General features: G+C 34.5%; 1 protein-coding gene across 1 annotated transcript in view; it reads right to left on the reverse strand.

Moving 5' to 3' along the window:
- Positions 1-18,608, reverse strand: part of spn-E (tudor domain containing 9 protein spindle E) — a 469,695-nt gene that overhangs the window by 162,399 nt on the left and 288,688 nt on the right. Inside the window, exons 23-24 of the mRNA XM_090399558.1 lie at positions 15,956-16,059; positions 1,685-1,774 (exon numbers count right to left, since the gene is read on the reverse strand). Coding sequence (XP_090255684.1) covers positions 1,685-1,774; positions 15,956-16,059 — 194 coding nt within the window. The remainder of the gene's footprint in view (positions 1-1,684; positions 1,775-15,955; positions 16,060-18,608) is intronic.

Genomic DNA, 18,608 nt, shown 5'->3' on the forward strand with positions numbered 1-18,608 from the left:
TTGCAAATAATAGAATCATACAGATCAAATTTCCAGGAAATTAATCTCATTGGTCTGCTTCAGATACTGTATATGCTAACAACAAGAGGCTGAAGATTTCTCCATGAGAAGGTATCAAAGGTTGTAAAACAAAGGTAATATTCTGATCATCATGAAAGACAAATGCAAAAATAGAATCCATAGGAATATACTTAGTAACTGGACTTGGCAATCTGAATAACTAGTGTAAGGCCAAGTAGGTTTTGCAAACAAAATAATAGCAAATCCCTTGTTTTGAACAACCAAGAAACACTGTACTGTGCCTGGGAAAAGTCAAGATGATAATATCTAAACAGATCAATCATAATGATCACTTAATTCAGAAATAGCACTGTACAAACCAAAACATATATTCCAGTCATTTCAAAATGAAGACAAGTCTAAAAAACACTGAAAAAAATAGCATAATTACCTTAAGAATGACTGTACTAAAAATAAGTACAGAAAAAAAATTATAGTTTGAGCTCTTCATGAAGTTTCAATCAGAAGAAAACTAAGATTAGAAAAGGAATGGAAAAATTTCAAGAAGATTCAAGAAGACAGTACTGACTGTATCCCCAAACAAGGATCAAGTCAGATGGAAACCATGGATGAATAAAAATGTATTAAATGTGTTGAGCAAAAGAATGAAGTAAAAAAATAGATCAGAATGTAAATCTTTAAGCAAAAGAAGGAAAGAATGCAGAGAGGCCATAGAAATCTGACTTAAGTACAAGGTGAAGACTAAACATTGAAAAGTATTCCAAATATAAAAAGAAATGAACAGAACTTTTCTATCCAGAGTAACAATAATGTTATTTGAAATTGGAGAAATTAACAGGTAGATACATTTCAGATCTTTTCAGAGAGGAAGGTGGGGAAGGAAGGAAGTGGTCATACCAGAGATTGATGATCTCAAAGACAGTCCTCTAATACTAAAAAAAGAGGAAATATACTAAGGTCAAGATGGAATTCATACAGAATTAAGGAAACTATTCTGTGACCACTGTTCAGCAGAATTGACATCTAGTATTCTCCATTTTTCCAAACAAGCAAGAGCTGCCCAACATCCAATTTCAGTTGAATTGCTAAACCCATTCATCCATTTTATCTACCACTGTTCTAGAGAACAGTGGTAGATAAATTGAAAGCTGTTCCCAGAAGAATATAGTCCTGGTAATTCATTGATTTGACATATGTTTGGTAACTTCTTTGTGGAAAAAAATAAAGAGATGAAAATCTGTCTACTAATTCCACAATGAAGAACAAGACAAAGTATTTAATGAGCTTACTTCTGTTCTCTCCCCCCCCCCCCCAATAACAACTTAAAATATCAATTTTTACATTCCCAACATTTTGTAATTAACAGACTTATTTTTCTAAAACCAGAGAAACTGGTGCAATTAGTTTAAATTTTTAATTTATAGAACAAGTTGCTAGAAATATTAGTAAAGTCACCTCCTTTTTTAAAATGTTATAGTCTAGTTTTGTAAGAATATGCATTACAATAATTCTGTCTGCTTCATCACTATCAAAAATCTGGATAAATCATCATTAAAAAAATTCAGAAATGAAAAATACTACTTCTAGTTTAATAAGTTACCTCATAATTCCAAAATTACAACTTTCTTTCATTGTTTTGAATTAACTAAACTAAATTTCTTACCTTAATTTCACAGCATGATAAACTGCTGGACATATACTAGAAGACTCTTCTTCTGGTTTATCAAGTGATCTACAAAACTGCACTAGTGCCCTATATAAGTAATAAAGAATTATACAAACACAGTGCAATCTTCAATACCAATATTTATAGTGTAATATATATTACTATCTTTGATAAGCATAAAGTATATGAGAGTTGTTTGAAAAGTTTGGTAAATTTCCAATAGATGGCAAGACAATTTGTTCATTCATACCACTATCAGCATGTATCATCTTTTTCATGACCCCTGGCAAAATTTTTGCCACGTGTGATGCACAGTCCTCATTTGGCAAACATTTAAAATGACCATGTTTGCATTTTTCATAAAAATGGAGAAAAACGAGTTTCGTGCAGTGATAAAACACTTTTATTTGAAGAAGTGGACGGCCATGCAAATCAAAGCTGAGTTAGATGCAATCCATGGGTACTCTGCACCACCAGCATTAAAGACTATTTATTTTCGGATAAATGAGTTTAAACATGATTGTAAGTCTATCAAAGATGAAGTGCGCTCTGGACTCCCGACGAGGTCACTACAAAGGAAATGACTGACAAAATCATTGGTATCATTATGAAAGGCTGCCGAGTGAAAGTGCATGAGAATGCCAAGATTGTAGGCATCTCAACTGAATGAGTGTATAATATCCTGCATGAAAAATTGCACATGAAAAAGCTGTTTGCACGATGAGTGCTAAGATTGTTGATCAAAAACATGTACAAAAAGACATTTCAATGCAGTGTTTGGCGATGTTTAATTGCAATTCGCAGGATTTTTTTGCATTAATTTGTGACCGTAGATGAAACCTGGAACAACCATCACCATTATACACCTGAGTCCAAGAAACAGTCAAAACAGTAGACAATGCTTGGTGAAAGAGCACCGAAAAAAGCAAAGCCTGTTTTGTCAGCTGGGAAGGTGATGGCCACTGTTTTTTGGGATTCCGAGGAATTATCATGATAGACTATTTGGAAAAGGATAAGACAATAACAGGAGTCTATCATGCATCATTGTTGGACAGTTTAAAAGAACTGAAGAAAAAACAGCCAAGATTGGCACACAAAAAAGTGCTCTTTCATCAAGACAATGCACCATCCCACACATCGCCTGTCACAATGGCAAAATTGCATGAATTGAGGTTCAAATTGGTTCCACATCTACTGTATTCTCTGCACTTGGCCCCATGTGACTACTTCTCGTTCCCAACCTTAAAAATTCAGATCAGTGGGAAAAAACTTTCTTCAAACGAGGATGTCATGAAGGCTGTCAATGGCTATTTTGCATAGTTTGACAAATCCTACTTTTTAGATGGGATTTAAAAATTGGAAACTTGCTGGACCAAATGTATAGACCTCGATGGAAACTATGTTGAGAAATAAAGGTGATTTTTTCCAAAAAAGTGTTTAACTTATTTTTTTACTTTTCAAACAATCCTCATATGATGATACTGATGTAGATATAAAACAATACAAGTTCCAGACTGTTAGGCCGGTTCTCATTGAATTCTGATGACTCGACACTCAGGGGTAGCCCCTGAGTCTCAAAACATTTCAAATAACTTGACAAAAAACATTACATAACAACGTTTCATAAAAAGGCTTATCATTTTATATTATCGAGTAGATTACCCTTCTACATACATACATAGCTCATGGCAAAATGCATGTTAAAAAAGAGAATCATGATGTCATTATATATTAACACAATTGAAGAATTTAAAATATTTTAAGTTAAAACTTTGAAGGAAAACACAGATCTAATCCAAGAAATTGGAAAATTAAAATAAGAGTTAAAAGTAAGTCTTAATATGTTATAATTAGGAAAAGAAACATATATATCATTATAAATTCAGATCTAAGTTCGTAATCCAGGTCACAGCTTCAGGAGCCACTTGTAAAAAGTCATTCCAGTCATTCTGATAAGCACGGAAGATGCATTCTGTTACATGTTGCATAGTCTGTTGTGGAGCACCACATTCTGGAGATGTTTGTCTGTTCCATTTATAGAGAGTATCTCCACATAGGCCATGATTTGTCCAAATTCTATTTAGTACTGTCCATGTTTTGCGAGGTAGATCTGATCCTGTGATAATTTGATCACCTTTAAAGATGTTATGCAAATGTTCTTTCGTATTTTCCTTCCATGTTTCTTCCCACTTTGATAGAGGATTAAAATTATTTGGCACTAGTTCTTCTGCTGCTCATAGTGACGGATGGCGAGATTTCAATCTATTGACGTTAAGAGTTGGGAGATCCTGATGAATAGGTAGGTTCAGATTACCAGCAATTTTTTGGAATTCACAGACTAAAGAATTCAATCTATGTAGTTCTGTAGGAATAATGCCTGCTAAAAGAGGTAACCAGTATGTTGGGGACGATCTAATAGAGCCTGTAATTAATCTTAAGGTATTCAATTGAAATTAATCTTAAGTAATTAATCTTAAGGTATTCAATTGAGAATTGATAATCCTTGTGTGAGGGTTATTTAGCCACACAGGAGCACAATATTCTGCACTTGAGAATACCAAAGCAGGTGCTGTTGTCCGAAGAGTAGAGGCTCTAGAACCCCAGGTTGTGCCACAGAGTCTCTGTAGGATATTATTACTTGTCCTTAGTTTATATGCCAAGTTTGAAAGATGTTGCCGGAAAGTGAGAGAATGGTCAAGTGTGACTTCCAAGTACTTAGGGAATGTATTATATGGAAGTATAATGTTGTTGAATTCAATTTTTAGTCTCACATTTGCCAAATTATTATTTAGATGAAAACAAGATATTGCCATTTTGCTCCTATTTAAACAGAGTCTCCATCTTTTAAAATATTCATCCAGAATAGTTAAGTCAGCTTTTAGAATTTCTTCTGTACGACTTATGCATTCATGCTGTGTAGTTATTGTTTTATCGCCGGCATAACAAAATTTCCTTGACATAGTGACGGGAAGATCAGATATATACAGATTGAATAATAATGGAGATGAAACAAATCCCTGTGGCAGTCCATTATTTAACTTTGTTTCACTGCTAGTTTTATTACCTATAGTCACTATAAATCTATCTCTTAGCATATTGTTAATGATATGGACTATTGTTTTACATGGGATAATTTTATATAATTTATATAGAGGACCTTGTCTCCAAACGGTGTCGAAGGCTGTTGACAAATCAATAAATGCTGCTGATGTTTTTAAACCTTTTTGAAAACCAGCTTCTATGTGAGTTACCAAAGAGAGAACCTGGTCACAACACCCACGATTTGGTCTGAAGCCAGCTTGTTCTATTGGGACATTTTTTAAAATTGTGGAGCTTATTCTATTATAAATAAGTCTTTCAAAGAGTTTATAACAACAATTGAGGAGAGTAATAGGTCGGCAACTTTCCAGTTTATGATTAGGCTTACCAGGCTTTAAAATTGAAAGTACTTTTGCTTTTTTTAAAAATAGTGGGAAGTTTACCAGCTGTAAGAATGTCAGTATAGAACTTTGTTAACCATAATCTTGCATTTCTTCCCAGATTAATCAAAAATTCTGGATGAATGTTATCAAAACCAGGAGCCTTACCAGGCTTTAATTCCTTTAAGGATGCTTCAACTTCTTGCTGCATAAAAGGGTGTGCAAAATTTGAAGTTATAGGTAAAGACTTGCTAAATTCTTTTAATTTTCTCTTTATATATCTTGTATGCTTTTTATTGTTTGGTATACATGATATATTAACAATATGTATAGCTAGTTGATCTGGGGTGATTCTTGGTTGTTCTTTAATCAAAGGAGGACTACCACCTAGTTTCCTAAGAAGGCTCCAAGCTTTACGGCTGGAATGAGTAAAGTCTATAAATGCAACTGTATTTACCCATTTTTTCCTTTGGGATATATCCAAGTTTTCTAGGAGTTCGTCTGCTGTTTTTGGGTCATTGTTAATCTGATATTCATTATAAAGTAATTCACATTCTTCACTCCAACCATGTATAGTTATGTCTAATACCTCTAGGAATACTTTTCTTGGCAGCAAGCAGGACTACACCTATAAATCGATGAAAATTACTACTTATTGGAGATATCCAGTGAATACATTTGTCAAGTTCATTTGCGTATTTATTCCAGTCAGCCATTTTAAAATTCCAGCATGGGATAGGCTTTGATCTTACAAATGGAATGGAGATGCCAATGTCAATTAATACCAGTCTATGTTGACTATGAGGAAAGTCAGTTAAGACCCTTCTCAGATTTTGCATAGGGTGACCTGAATTATTTTTGCTCACAAGACATAAATCAGGGTTATAGTCTCTTTTCCAGGCCGCAGATCTAAAAGTGCCTTTGTCTTTGGCATCAAAGACTAAGTGAAGATTATTTAGTTCAATCCAATCAACAAGTTTTTTGCCACATTCGTGGTTTTGAGCATAATTCCACTGTTCATAGTGAGTCTCCAATATAGATTGCGGGATGTTCAGAAATAGGAATAATTTTTTCCGGCCAAGGTGATCCAGGTGGCTTATAAATATTCGTAATTGTAATATCTTGAACTTTTATCACTACTGTATGTATGTTTTCTAGAATATTTGAGATAGAAGAAAAACTTCTTTAAGACGATTTTGCACACATGTTGCTATTCCATATACTTCATGATAAGTTGTACCAATAGCAGTGTAACCTGGAATGCGACCTCTTTTAAGGAGCTGTTCAGGATCAGCAGCACATGTTTCCTGGACAGCAATCACATCAACATTGTTGGTTAACAATAATTTCGATAAATAATCGCATTTGGCTTTGCTAATAGATTCAATATTTAATTGACAAATACGTAGTGTTGGGCCAATGTTTCTAAATTCTGGTTTCTGGAAGTCACTATATTCAATAAATTCAGTAGACATTATGAAATTGGCCAGGAGATAAGCCACTGTTATAAAATATTTATCAGGATTCTCCAAAACAGAGTTAAATATTCCTATGAAGAATAGATGGAAGAGGAACAAATGGGATTTAGAAATAGGAGAAGCACAATAGATGCAATTTTCATATTAAATCAATTTTAGTAAAACAAAATTATTAATGTTAATAGGAAGAAAAAGAGAAGCAATCCAAATGAAAATAGGAAACAATAATATAGAACAAGTAAAGAAATTCAATTACTTAGGCTCAATGATAACTGAAGATCTAGACTATTTTGAAACCATAAAACATAGAATCAGCACTGGATGGATAACAATGGGCAGACTACAAAATAATATAGAACAATAAAAGACTAAGCAAAGAACTTAAACTAAAGATGTATAAAACAATGATAATTCTCATGGTACTCTATGGCTCAGAATACTGGATCTTAAGAAAAAAGAAATGGATAAACTCAATGCTTTTGAAATGAAATACCTAAGAAAAATCGATAGAACAAGATGGACAGAAAGAAAATCAAATGAAAAAGTCAGAGAACTTAACTTTAAAGAAACAATAATTACAATGCTTAAAAAGAGCCAACTTAGCTGGTCTGTTTCGTGTTTCAAGAATGAACCCAGAAAGACTACCAAACATTAAATGGTAGAATTGAAGGACAGTCCAGCAGAAAAAGACCAAGAAAGAAATGGATTGACAACATTAAAGAAAGCATCCACTTAAACTCCATAATAGAACTACATAAAAACAGCAAATAGAAAGAAATGGCAAAAATTTGTCTTTGAGGAACTCAGCCTGCCATGAGTGGACGAGAAAAAGAAGAAAAAAGAAACGATATTAATATTCAAAAATATGTAAGAGAGTATATTCAAAAATATGTAAATATCTAATCTAAGATGGCAAGACCACTTATGACAATAGGAAATTAAAAGATGAGCCAAACCAGAATATGAAGCAAAAACTGTAGGAAAGAAATCCAAAGAAGGACAAAAAAAAAAAAAAAAAAAAAAAAAAAAAAAAAAAATATGAGGGTCATGCAAAAGAGTTTTGCACATCACTTATGCATGGACAGAAGAATGATGTAATTTATTACAAATGGAATCAATCCTCAATAAAAGCAAAAACCACCAAAAAATAACATTACCTTGGTAGGATGACAAGCCCTAAAATCGTTTAGGAGAAAATGAACAACATAGTGTTGGATTCTGAATATGTAGTAATTTGAGTAATTAATATTTGCTTCAGAATCCAACATGATCTTCCATCACATAAGCTAAACTCGTAATTATTTAATGTAAATCACTTGTTTATAATATTCATATAACTACCTTTAAATTTATCTAATATTTAATTAATTAATCAATCAAAGATATATGTATTAATAATGAAAAGACTGTATTAAATATTATTAAGCTACTTTATTTATTATTATATTAATATTATAAGAACTTGTATTTGATAATTTAACTGCGCATTAATTGAAATGTAAATATTCTCTATTTATTCTTATTTGTAGAAGCTTAACGTTATGCAATAGCTCAATTTTATTATGTTTTGTTTTGTTGTCATGAAGACGTATGTAAGTGAGCGAGCACGAGTTGGAATAGTACGTGAGGGAGAAAAGCTGAAGTTTAGTTAAAGAGAGCACGTGAACAATTTAGGCGGGAAGAATGGATATAAAAAGGAAGAACGCTGAAAATGGGATTGGAGAGGAAAAAGAGAGAGAGATTGGCATTCAGTTGGAATCGGAGCATTCAGCATTCAGGAATCAGAGTGTGATAATAGCGAGTCAGCAAGACACTCAAGCAGCTAATTAAAAGTCCAGTAGTCGAGAAGCGGTTAGCTAATAAGTTGTAGAATAACAATTATAGCTACGGAAGACAGCTGAGTGACTACTGAATGAATAGCGATACTAGAGTTGAGATTTAATTTCAGGGCCGACCTTTCAAGGACACACGGAATCTTTAAGCAAAGTACAAAGTTTCGAGAGAATAGTAGAGGCTGTAAAGTTGAAGTTTACCGTTAGCTGTGTTTAGAATTATAGTGCCTAAAGAGTTAATTGAATGCCGGAGGAATGGACAACTGTGCATATAAAACTTCAAGTCAAGGAATTAATGTGTGTTACCTTAATTCATAAGTGATTAGTAGTACTTCATGCAAGAACGTTTGATTAAGTGCATTGTATCCGTTGATTAATTCAGTTATTGCTTAGAAGATTTATTTTAATAAGCGCCGTTTATTGTTAAAAGTGTTTACAGTTTTAAAAAATGTTTGCGTATAAGTTTATGAAGAAAGAAGATTATCGGTAAGAACATTCCAACCATTAATATTCCTATGCAGAGATGTGAGTGTGTTTCATCCTAGAATTTCCTTATGTTAACAGTAACTATTGCGAAGATTAGCTGAAGTGTAAATTTAAAAGTGTTTGCTTGTAAAGTGGTGTTACTGCGATTTTATTGTATTTAGAACTTAAGGAACTGTGAGAAGACTGTATTAGAGACAACAAATTTACCATTGTCTGAGTTTGTATAACAGTATTATCAGAAAGGCTGAAGTGTTTATAATAACTTGATTACTAATTGAATTTAAGTGTAAAATTTATGATTCTAAAATTAAATGTTTGTTTTTGTTAATCAAAAGATGTATTTTGCCTGAATCTCTTTTACTGCACCATTCATAAAATATTCGAACCAAAGCAGGAGAGATAAATAAGTTAAATATACTCGGCCAGTATATACAATATTAACACCTAAAAGGAGAGATAGTTGTGAGTTGGTTTTTCTTCAGTTCTTGAACTAATTCAGATATAGAGTGGCGCAGTCTTTAAATATAAATTTTCTCTATATTTGAATTAGAAATCAACTAGCAACCTTCTATTTTGTCTAAGAACATCATAGTGATTAACATGTCGGATCCAAAGTGTAGATTGAGAAGAAGTAGGATCCAACAATAGTAATTCTTCCAGCAGATAAAAGGTATTGCCACTGTAATCCCAGACACTGAGGAATATAATTATAAAATGTTTCAATTACTCAATGTAGATACTTATTTAGTACCTAAGAGATCTGACACAAGAACTCCAAAACTGTACCAATAATCTCATGACAGCTATGGAATTTTCCAGAGCAGTGTTTCACAAAATGTTGCATGCATACCCTGGGGTATGGAAAGGGTATATAGGGCACAAGATACTTTTTAAAAAATAAAAAAATTGATTTTTTTCCAACTTTTATATTTTTATCATCATATTGTTACAGATAAGTGCAGATCTATTCTGCAATTCATTTTTCAAGAACTAAAAAAAATCTAAAGGTAGTTTTAAACAAAATGTGCTTCTTGGCACTGTTAGGGCCACATGATTCAAACTGTTTTCTTAACAGTTTAAATTCAAATAGTTCAAACCATGAGGTTGGAACTTTGCTAAATTTCAAAATCAATCTTATCTTAAATTGAAATACACAACACTGATATAAAATAGAGATGGAAATGAAAATGATTGTGGTAAATGTGAGAAAACCCACTGATGCATCAGGATCAAATATTTGAAATGAAAGTAATGAGTGTGAGCCATTCATTTATAATACTAATGTTAAAAAATTTGAATGAAATATTATAACATTTCCCAAAATTGCTTGTCTGAGAGGAAGTACACCATCATCAATGTCCTTATGTGTACCCCTAAGTCATATGCAGGTTACTATGACAGCACTACATGATGAATTTTACATTTATCTCCTATCAACCATTTTTCTCCAAATCAGTCTATTACTTGTGATAACTCCAGTATTGTCATATATAACATTTTGTGCTTCTAAGATACTTCTAACTGAATCAATCCACCAAGACCTTGGTATTCCTCTGGGTCTCTTTCCTGCTATCATGGCATTAACACCTGCTTTTGCTAATCTTTCCTCACCCAACCTTAGATTAGCTATGCTGACACATCGTTGAATGCTAATAATAGCTTCCTTTCTAATAGCTTCATTTTTAATAATTCTGCCATTGATGCATTCAGTTCACTCTCTTAATTCTCAGAACTCTTATATCTGTGGTCTAATCTTTGATCAAGTGCTTTATTTCTAACCAAACTCTCAGATCCATAACTAAAAACTGGCTTAAACACTTATTAATACTGCTAGTTTGGTATGGAACTCTGCATTCAATGTGTTGGCTGATGAATGGCAGTTTTTACATATTTATCCTTCACAGTAAACCCTGCGGTTAAGTTTGGTGAGAGTGGTTGGTTATCCACTACGGGTAGTACTTGCAGTTGATGGCCTGCACATCCATCTCAGTATGGTATCACTGACTGTTGTCCTGGAATGGCTCAGTTTGTTAACAATTTGCCAAACAGAATCCTATCACATTGCTTCTTTCAAACTAATCAGTTCATTTATACTGGCTACAAACACATGACATGTTACATGGCATGATGCACCTTACCCACGAAGGTGTCTGACTTCATTCCAAGCAGAGGTAGTTCCCACCTTTACGAATTAATAGGTTCTTGGCAACCGTTCATAAACTGGGAGTTTATTTGCCTTTGTAAGTGAAAGTTCCATTCGTAAGAAGGAATATTATTGCACTTGCAGCTTCACCTTGTATTTTAATGTTATGCCAACCAGTTTGCTTTTTATAGTGGTCAAATCCCCACCACTTGCAGCAAAAGTCTCTTTGCAGTCATCGCCTTTTAGGTCTCAGCATTTTAAAAATGGCTAATGCTTTAATACAAATCGTTGTGTAGGAAACAGGCATGTTTAATCTTTGAGTTTGGTCGCATATTCAAGCAGTTAAGTTTTTCCATGAGGAATTATATTGCCCATTTCTTTATTATGCAACCATGTAGACTGCACAAGTTGTGAATTTTTTACTTTCAATTTTTTCTTTATCCTTTAAAATGCTGCAACCTGTAGAAGTAGCATGAGAAAATTTCTCAGAAAGAGCTTTAACAGTGCTACCTGCTTGATGGCTGGTAATAATTTTGTATTTTTTTCTCTAACATAATTGCTTTTCTTTGTTTCTTTTGCTCATTTTCTGGTTTTGCGCTGTTGCTTCTTTTTGACATTGTTGGAAAAGTGAAAGGATTATAGTTAAAAATAAAATAAAAAATCAGATGTAATTGAAGAACAAATAATACTTGCATCCACAAGGCTTGTGAGTGACTGAGACTTGTTCTAACTGATCATTATGTCATTATATACTGCATAATTCCCCATACATGCTCCTAATCACCTTTGTCACGCACAATTTAAAATAAAAATTCTGTCCAAAAAATTTGTAAAGGTAAAATTCGTAAAGTGAGAACTACCTGTACATGCATCAGTGGTGTAGAGTGCACTTTTCAGTTCGGTATGCTGTCATGCTTATGCAACCTGTGCTACAAAATTTATGTCAGTTTAACCATATCACTGCATTTTTATCAATGTATAGCACATTGGTGCTCATCTTAATTGGTCTAATGCAATTAACTGCAGGATAACTTTGAATTTGTGCAGAATAACCAAATCTGCACAGAGTGAGGACAATATGTTTGTTTTAAGATACTGGATACTTCATTAGAAAACAATGAAGGAGAATGCTATATTTGGTTGGTATATTTGAATTACTCAAAGATGCAAAATTTGTAAGAGGGAGAGGTTTATGTGTCGAAAAGTGTCCTCTTCATGAAGAATTAGTATATTGTGTTTAATTTTAGTAATCATATGAAGTGTGGAAACAATTAGGGGAGTCATTAACGGGAATAAATGCAAAAATATGTTGGTGATATCGTGATCCAGTGGATGAGCACAGCCCACCTAGCACACCTTGAATATTTGTCCCTGACACACACACACTATATTTACTCAGATATAACTCTCTTTTTCCCCAAAAAAGTAGTAAGAGAAACCTCCAGGGAGTCAGAGACTCATCGAGAGAGGCCACATACTAAACACACCAGCTATCATATTTATTTTTGAATTCATTCACACTGCTTGCACTCACAACATCCAATGGTAATCCATTCTAATCACACACCACCCTATGAGAGAGAAATCTAGCGCTCACCCCTTTCTTAGCAGCATCCATTCTTAGCTTCCAAGGATGCCCTCTTGTCCTTTTCCCACCCTCCGGTAAATTGAAATCATGTATGAACCTTTCAGAAGTTTGTAAGTCTCAATCATATCCCTCATTTCTCTTGTTTGCTAGTGTCTGCAGTCTACAAATTCTCAATCTCTCTTCATAAACAGTATTCCACAATCCAGATATCATTTTTAACACTCTCTCCAATATACAGCATCTCAATGGAAACTAGGAGATCAGACCTGCGCACAATAGTCCAAGTGAGGTCTTATCATGGCCTTGTAAAGAGACAAAATGACATCCTTATCTCTACATGTGAACATTCATATCAGCACTGCAATTATCTTTTGAGTTGTATTTGCAATCTTTGATACTAATTTTTAGTGGAACCTGTGGCATAGTAATTAAATAATAAAGTAACACGTAAAAACCACAGTGATATCTTTAATTGGTAAAAGGACAGATATTTCGTACTAAAATTAATAGTACATCTTCAGTGTCTGTAACAGTAATAGGAATGGAATACAGGCAAAACGTTCGGTGGATCACCTATTAAAATACAATTGTTACCGCGTGCTAGGAAATAATAGAAATAACAAATTTAATCTATTAAGATAAATGGTTTTTTACATAAGATAAAAGTCTCCCAGATTTTTGAGAGAGAGACATACAGTCATTTCTATTTAAATTCGGTCGGTGTAAGATAGTTTCACAACTTTCTTTGAATAAGCGTTCATATTTGAATCTGCATCTATGGAAAAGAACTGCTTTATCCCACTGGACACTATGAGTAGAGTCAATACTGTGCTGTGCCAGACCAGACTTCAGAGGTTTGTTATAATCAATATAATATTGATGTTCTTTTATTCTTTTTTCCAAAGAATGGCCAGTTTGTCCAAAATAAGAGACATCACATTCGCAAGGTATTTGGTAAATGCCAGCCAAAGATTGAGAAGACAGTTTATCCTTTGTAGAAGGTAATAAAGAAGAAATTTTGTTGATAGGAATACATGTTGGAATCAATTGATTCTTTTTTAGAATTCTACCTATAGGTTCCGAGATTCCTGGAACGTACGGAATAGGAACTCTGCGGACCGTTGAAGAAACTGTAGGTGTTGGATCATAAGAGTCCAGTATCTGTTGGATTTGATTGGAGTTGTAATCATTTGATTCCATTAACTTTTTAATGATGGAAAGTTCTTGTTGTAAGATTATTGGGGAAGAGCAAACTTTATGTGCTCTATGAATTAGAGATTTAAGAATGTCAAATTTTTGCAACATGTGGTGTGCAGACTTTTTGTGAATGTATCTGCCAGTAAATGTGGGTTTTCAAAAGATGCTTGTAGATAAGGCACCAGAAGACGTTCTAGTAAGGAGGATGTCCAAAAATGGTAAACTACCGTTGTTTTCTTTTTCCATAGTGAATTTGATGCGTAGGTGAAGGTTATTTATCCATTGTAGAAAAGTGGAAAGTTCATCTTCAGTGTGTGGTTAAACAGCAAAAACATCATCGATGTAACAGAACCAAAGAGATGGGTGAGGATGAATGGATGAGAACATAGTATCTTCGAATTGTTTCAAGTAGTAGTTTGCCAGAGGTGGAGACAGAGGGCTATCTGTGGCAGTACCTTCAATTTGTTTGTAGATTTTGTTTTTCCAACTGAAATAACTTGAGTGGATGACATATTCGAATATCCTTGCGGTATATGGAGGGTAATCTTCATATAAAGAATTGACTGTGTCGGTTAATGGGATATTGGTGAACAGAGAAATGATGTCAAAACTGACTAATATTTCAGAATCTGTAATTTTTATATCCTTGATTTTTTCAAGAAAATCTGTTGAGTTTTTATATAGGATCTGGAATGACCAGTGAGAGCACTTAAGGAACGTGATAATACTTTTGCAATCTGATAAGTTGGAGAGTCAATGCAATTTACAATAGGTCGTACAGGACAGCCTTCTTTATGGATTTTTGGGAGTCCATAAAGACGAGGAGTTCTTCCAAAGTAGGCGCGTATTTTATCCACATAGTTAGGATCCCAACTAATAACCTCATCAAGTAATTTATTTAGCTGTTTAATTTGTGAATTAGTAGGATTACGTGTGATCTCTTGGTAGGTCGTGGTGTCTTCTAATAGGCTGGATACTTTTGTCTCATAGTCAGCCTTATTCAAAATTGCAATAGCTTTTCTACAAGCAGGAAACAGATAGAAAGTTCTGAATAGTTCAGTGGATTGACTTGAGATAGGCAACCTATGAGCTGTAAAGAGAAAATCTCTTGATCCAAAAAAAAAAAAAAAAAACTAATTTTTACTATAATTTAGAAAGGTGGTAAAGAACTAAACAGTCGAACTTTGCTCAATAAAATTAAGTGTCCTTCTTGAAGTACTGCAGTTGGCAATGAACTTCTATCATTCATGCTAATGAAGGATGAAAATTCACTTCCACTGAAGTTAGAATTTATGCTGTATATGCAAGCCTGGTTGATTAGAATGGAGAGATAATATGCTATCTGTTTGCTCAGATTCCAATGTAGATAGGGATGTTCGTGAATGTCTTTAACCTGCTTAGTGTGAGACTGCCACTTTTCTTATTAAATGCCTGAAGTAACTTATTAAGTTCCATGCTTGGTTTTTCCATATTATCTAACCTCTTTACCCACTACTGTAATAGCAATGTATTAGAGATGTAGAGTCTTCTGTGGATGGGCCATATCACTTTTGTGTGTGCGCGCGCGTGTGTGAGAGAGAGAGAGTGAGATATGGCTTTCTGATGACTTTTGGACAAATTTTTGGGACTGTTTTATTATTATAAGATTTTTTTTTATCTATAGAAATGTGCTCATTAATTCTAAATAATGCATATTTCGAAATCAATTAAAACAAGCATATGTCTGCTTATCTTTGGCCATCTTTGCCATCCTCAGTAAGCAATATTTTACAATGAATAGTTACAGATCAATGGATAAATATAGTCCATCCTTATCCATTAACTAAGAATTTTGAGCGACTTTATAGCACAAATGGGACAAACGTGCAATAAAATTAATTGATTAATTTCGACAGGTTCCTGTTGGTTATCACCAACAAAATATCAACCACCTCTTTCAATTTTGGCTCCTGCACTTTACTGATGAAGCTACAGTGTGTGCATGAGTGCACCTAGACAACAATGCAAATAACCATTCCAATTAGAATATCAATTTTTAATTATTCTCATAACAATAGCAATTTATATTGTATAAAATAAAAGTTCCCCATCAGAAAATTCTAAATCTGTATAAATAAATACTCACTTTCCCTCTTCAAAGTCAATTTTCATATTCTCTGCACAACATCGCAGCATTTCTTTAAGTGGACGTGCATATAAAATACCCTGGTTAACTGGCAAACCTTGTATCTAAAATTTTTAAAAAAATTCTTTTATAAAGGATACTTATTTTATAAATATAGTACGGAAAAAAAAAAATTACAGCAGTAGTAATATAAGAGCCACTACCATAGCACAGCTGATATTGGCTATACTCTTTGAATATATATATATTCTCTGGTATGAGTTTTGCATAATATATTTTGCTAAAGTTAAGGGATATTACACCCCATATTGTTTCTTAGCTGAATAAGAAACTCAAAAGAGTTTCATGTAAAGTTTGGCGATTCCAAGTGTAAGCAAATACCTGGATAGCAGCAAATGACCCTTAAGGTAGTGCAAGCTGAGGCAAACTCATAGCAAAGGTGGAGCAAGATCCAATCACTACTATTGATATTTACCCATAATGTGAACATAGCTCCTAGGAGCTGTATCACTGTTCTACATTATGAGAGAAGGTCACTACCCAGACCGGTTTCAACCTTCCCTTAACTTTAACAAGTTATATGTCGCCGAATTGAAGCCTTTGTCTCTTCATATATTTAGCATAATATATTATTTTATGTAACTAAAATTGGTGAGGAGCAGTTTGGATTTATGCCAGGAAGAGGGACAATCGATGCAATATTTGCACTAAGGTGATTGATGGAGAAATATAGAGAGATGCAAGTGGATCTGCACATGGTGTTTATAGATCTGGAAAAGGCATACAACAGAGTGGCCAGGCAGGAGGTATAGAGGTGTATGAGGAAGAAGGGAGTGTCGGGGAAGTACGTGAGGTTGGTGAAGGAGATGTATGAGGGAACAGAAACTCAGGTCAGGTCTAGTGTCGGCATGACAGAAGGGTTCCCTATTATCGTAGGGCTACACCAAGGGTCAGCTCTGAGCCCCTACCTCTTTGACCTGGTCATGGATGTACTAGTGGAGGATGTCAAGAAGGAGGCACCATGGAGCATGCTGTTTGCCGATGACATTGTTCTATGCGAATCATCCTGAGAGAAGCTTGAAAATACCCTGGAAGAGTGGAGAAAGGCATTGGAGGAGAGCGGCATGAGAATTAACCGGGTGAAGACTGAATATATGTCAACAGGGAGTGACGAGGATATCGTCATACGACTCCAGGGTGAAAGGCTAATTTCAGGGAAGAAATTCAAGTACCTTGGGTTGGTTGTCGAGAGGAATGGTGACCTGGATGAGGAAATACAGCACCGCATAACATGCGGTTGGAAGAATTGGAGGAAGATGAGCAGGGTCCTGTGCGACAAGAGAGCGAGTTGTAAGAGGAAAGGAAAGCTCTATAAGATGGTGGTGAGGCCGGCGATGCTCCATGGTGCGGAGACGTGGCCTATAACCACGGCACAGGAGAGGAAGATGGAGGTAGCGGAGATTGAGATGGATGAGTGGCATGACAAAGAAGGACAGGATAAGGAATGACTACATCAGAGGGATGGTTAAGGTGGGACCAATTGGCAAGAAGATACAAGAAAGTAGGCTGAGGTAGTTTGGACATGTTGAGAGGAAAGGTGAGGAGTATGTTGGTAAACGAGTGGAGTATATGGAGTTGGAGGGAAGGAGGAAAAGAGGCAGACCCAAGCTCAGGTGGAGGGATAAGATGACAGAGGATCTTGGGGAGAATGGATGGAGTCCGAAGGATGCCCTGAACCAGAGAACTTGGAAGAGGAAAGTTAAAGATTGGTGCGCTGACCCCGTTTAACATGGGATAAGGCAGGGTGAAAGAAGAAGAAGATTATTTTATGTAACTGAATGCAAAATGCAGAATAGTTTAAATTTGATTCAGTAGTTATTTCTTACACTGAGAGAGAATATGTGACTCATGACATTAACCTTACATGTTGGATTAAATGGTTTAATAAAAATAATTAAAACTTTCCATAGGTCAAATTAATCTTATCTGCATAGCCTGCAATGTCTGTATTTGTTAGCCAGTTGATCTGTCATGTAGACTAAAAAACCTGAGTTTCTGAGAGAATAACTCCGCCATTTCCTACGAAACTGGCTAACACATCTTTTGTTATAAAGCCATTCTAGCTGAAATTTGAACTGGGGTTTATCAATATTAAATTTAAACACTGAACACCCACTAATGATTTATTAAATTGGATGTATTTCAGGTGATACATAAATAAAATTGTGATAATATGGTTAACAGAAGAAGCATCATAGATTTCACCCAATTGCTGCACCTTACTGCTTACTACTATATGGAACAGCATAAATTGAATATCTGCAGCACTTAAGATGATAGGTAATCCCACCTAAGGTAAACAAAATGTGCTGGACACACAAAGACTTGGGCACTGCTAGTTAGTCATAACAGTACTTCACCACCAGAAGAAAAAACAATTTATTGAACTTAATATTTTGCTAGTTTTCTAACCGGCATCATCAGATCACAAATTACAACCATGGTGGCAGACTCAACTAGAATGTTATGAAATAATTCAGTTTGTTACTGAAAAGAAATTAAAGTCCTAACCAGGTGCCTCTAGGTGGCCAGATAGAGCAGTTACTTTAAAATTTCCTACTAATTTGGTCATAGAATGATTCTCAGATCTTTA

The sequence above is a fragment of the Typopeltis vanoorti genome, chromosome 10, assembly GCF_054136105.1.
Source record: "Typopeltis vanoorti isolate ZY-2024b chromosome 10, IOZ_Tvanoo_1.0, whole genome shotgun sequence".
Taxonomy (NCBI): domain Eukaryota; kingdom Metazoa; phylum Arthropoda; class Arachnida; order Uropygi; family Thelyphonidae; genus Typopeltis; species Typopeltis vanoorti.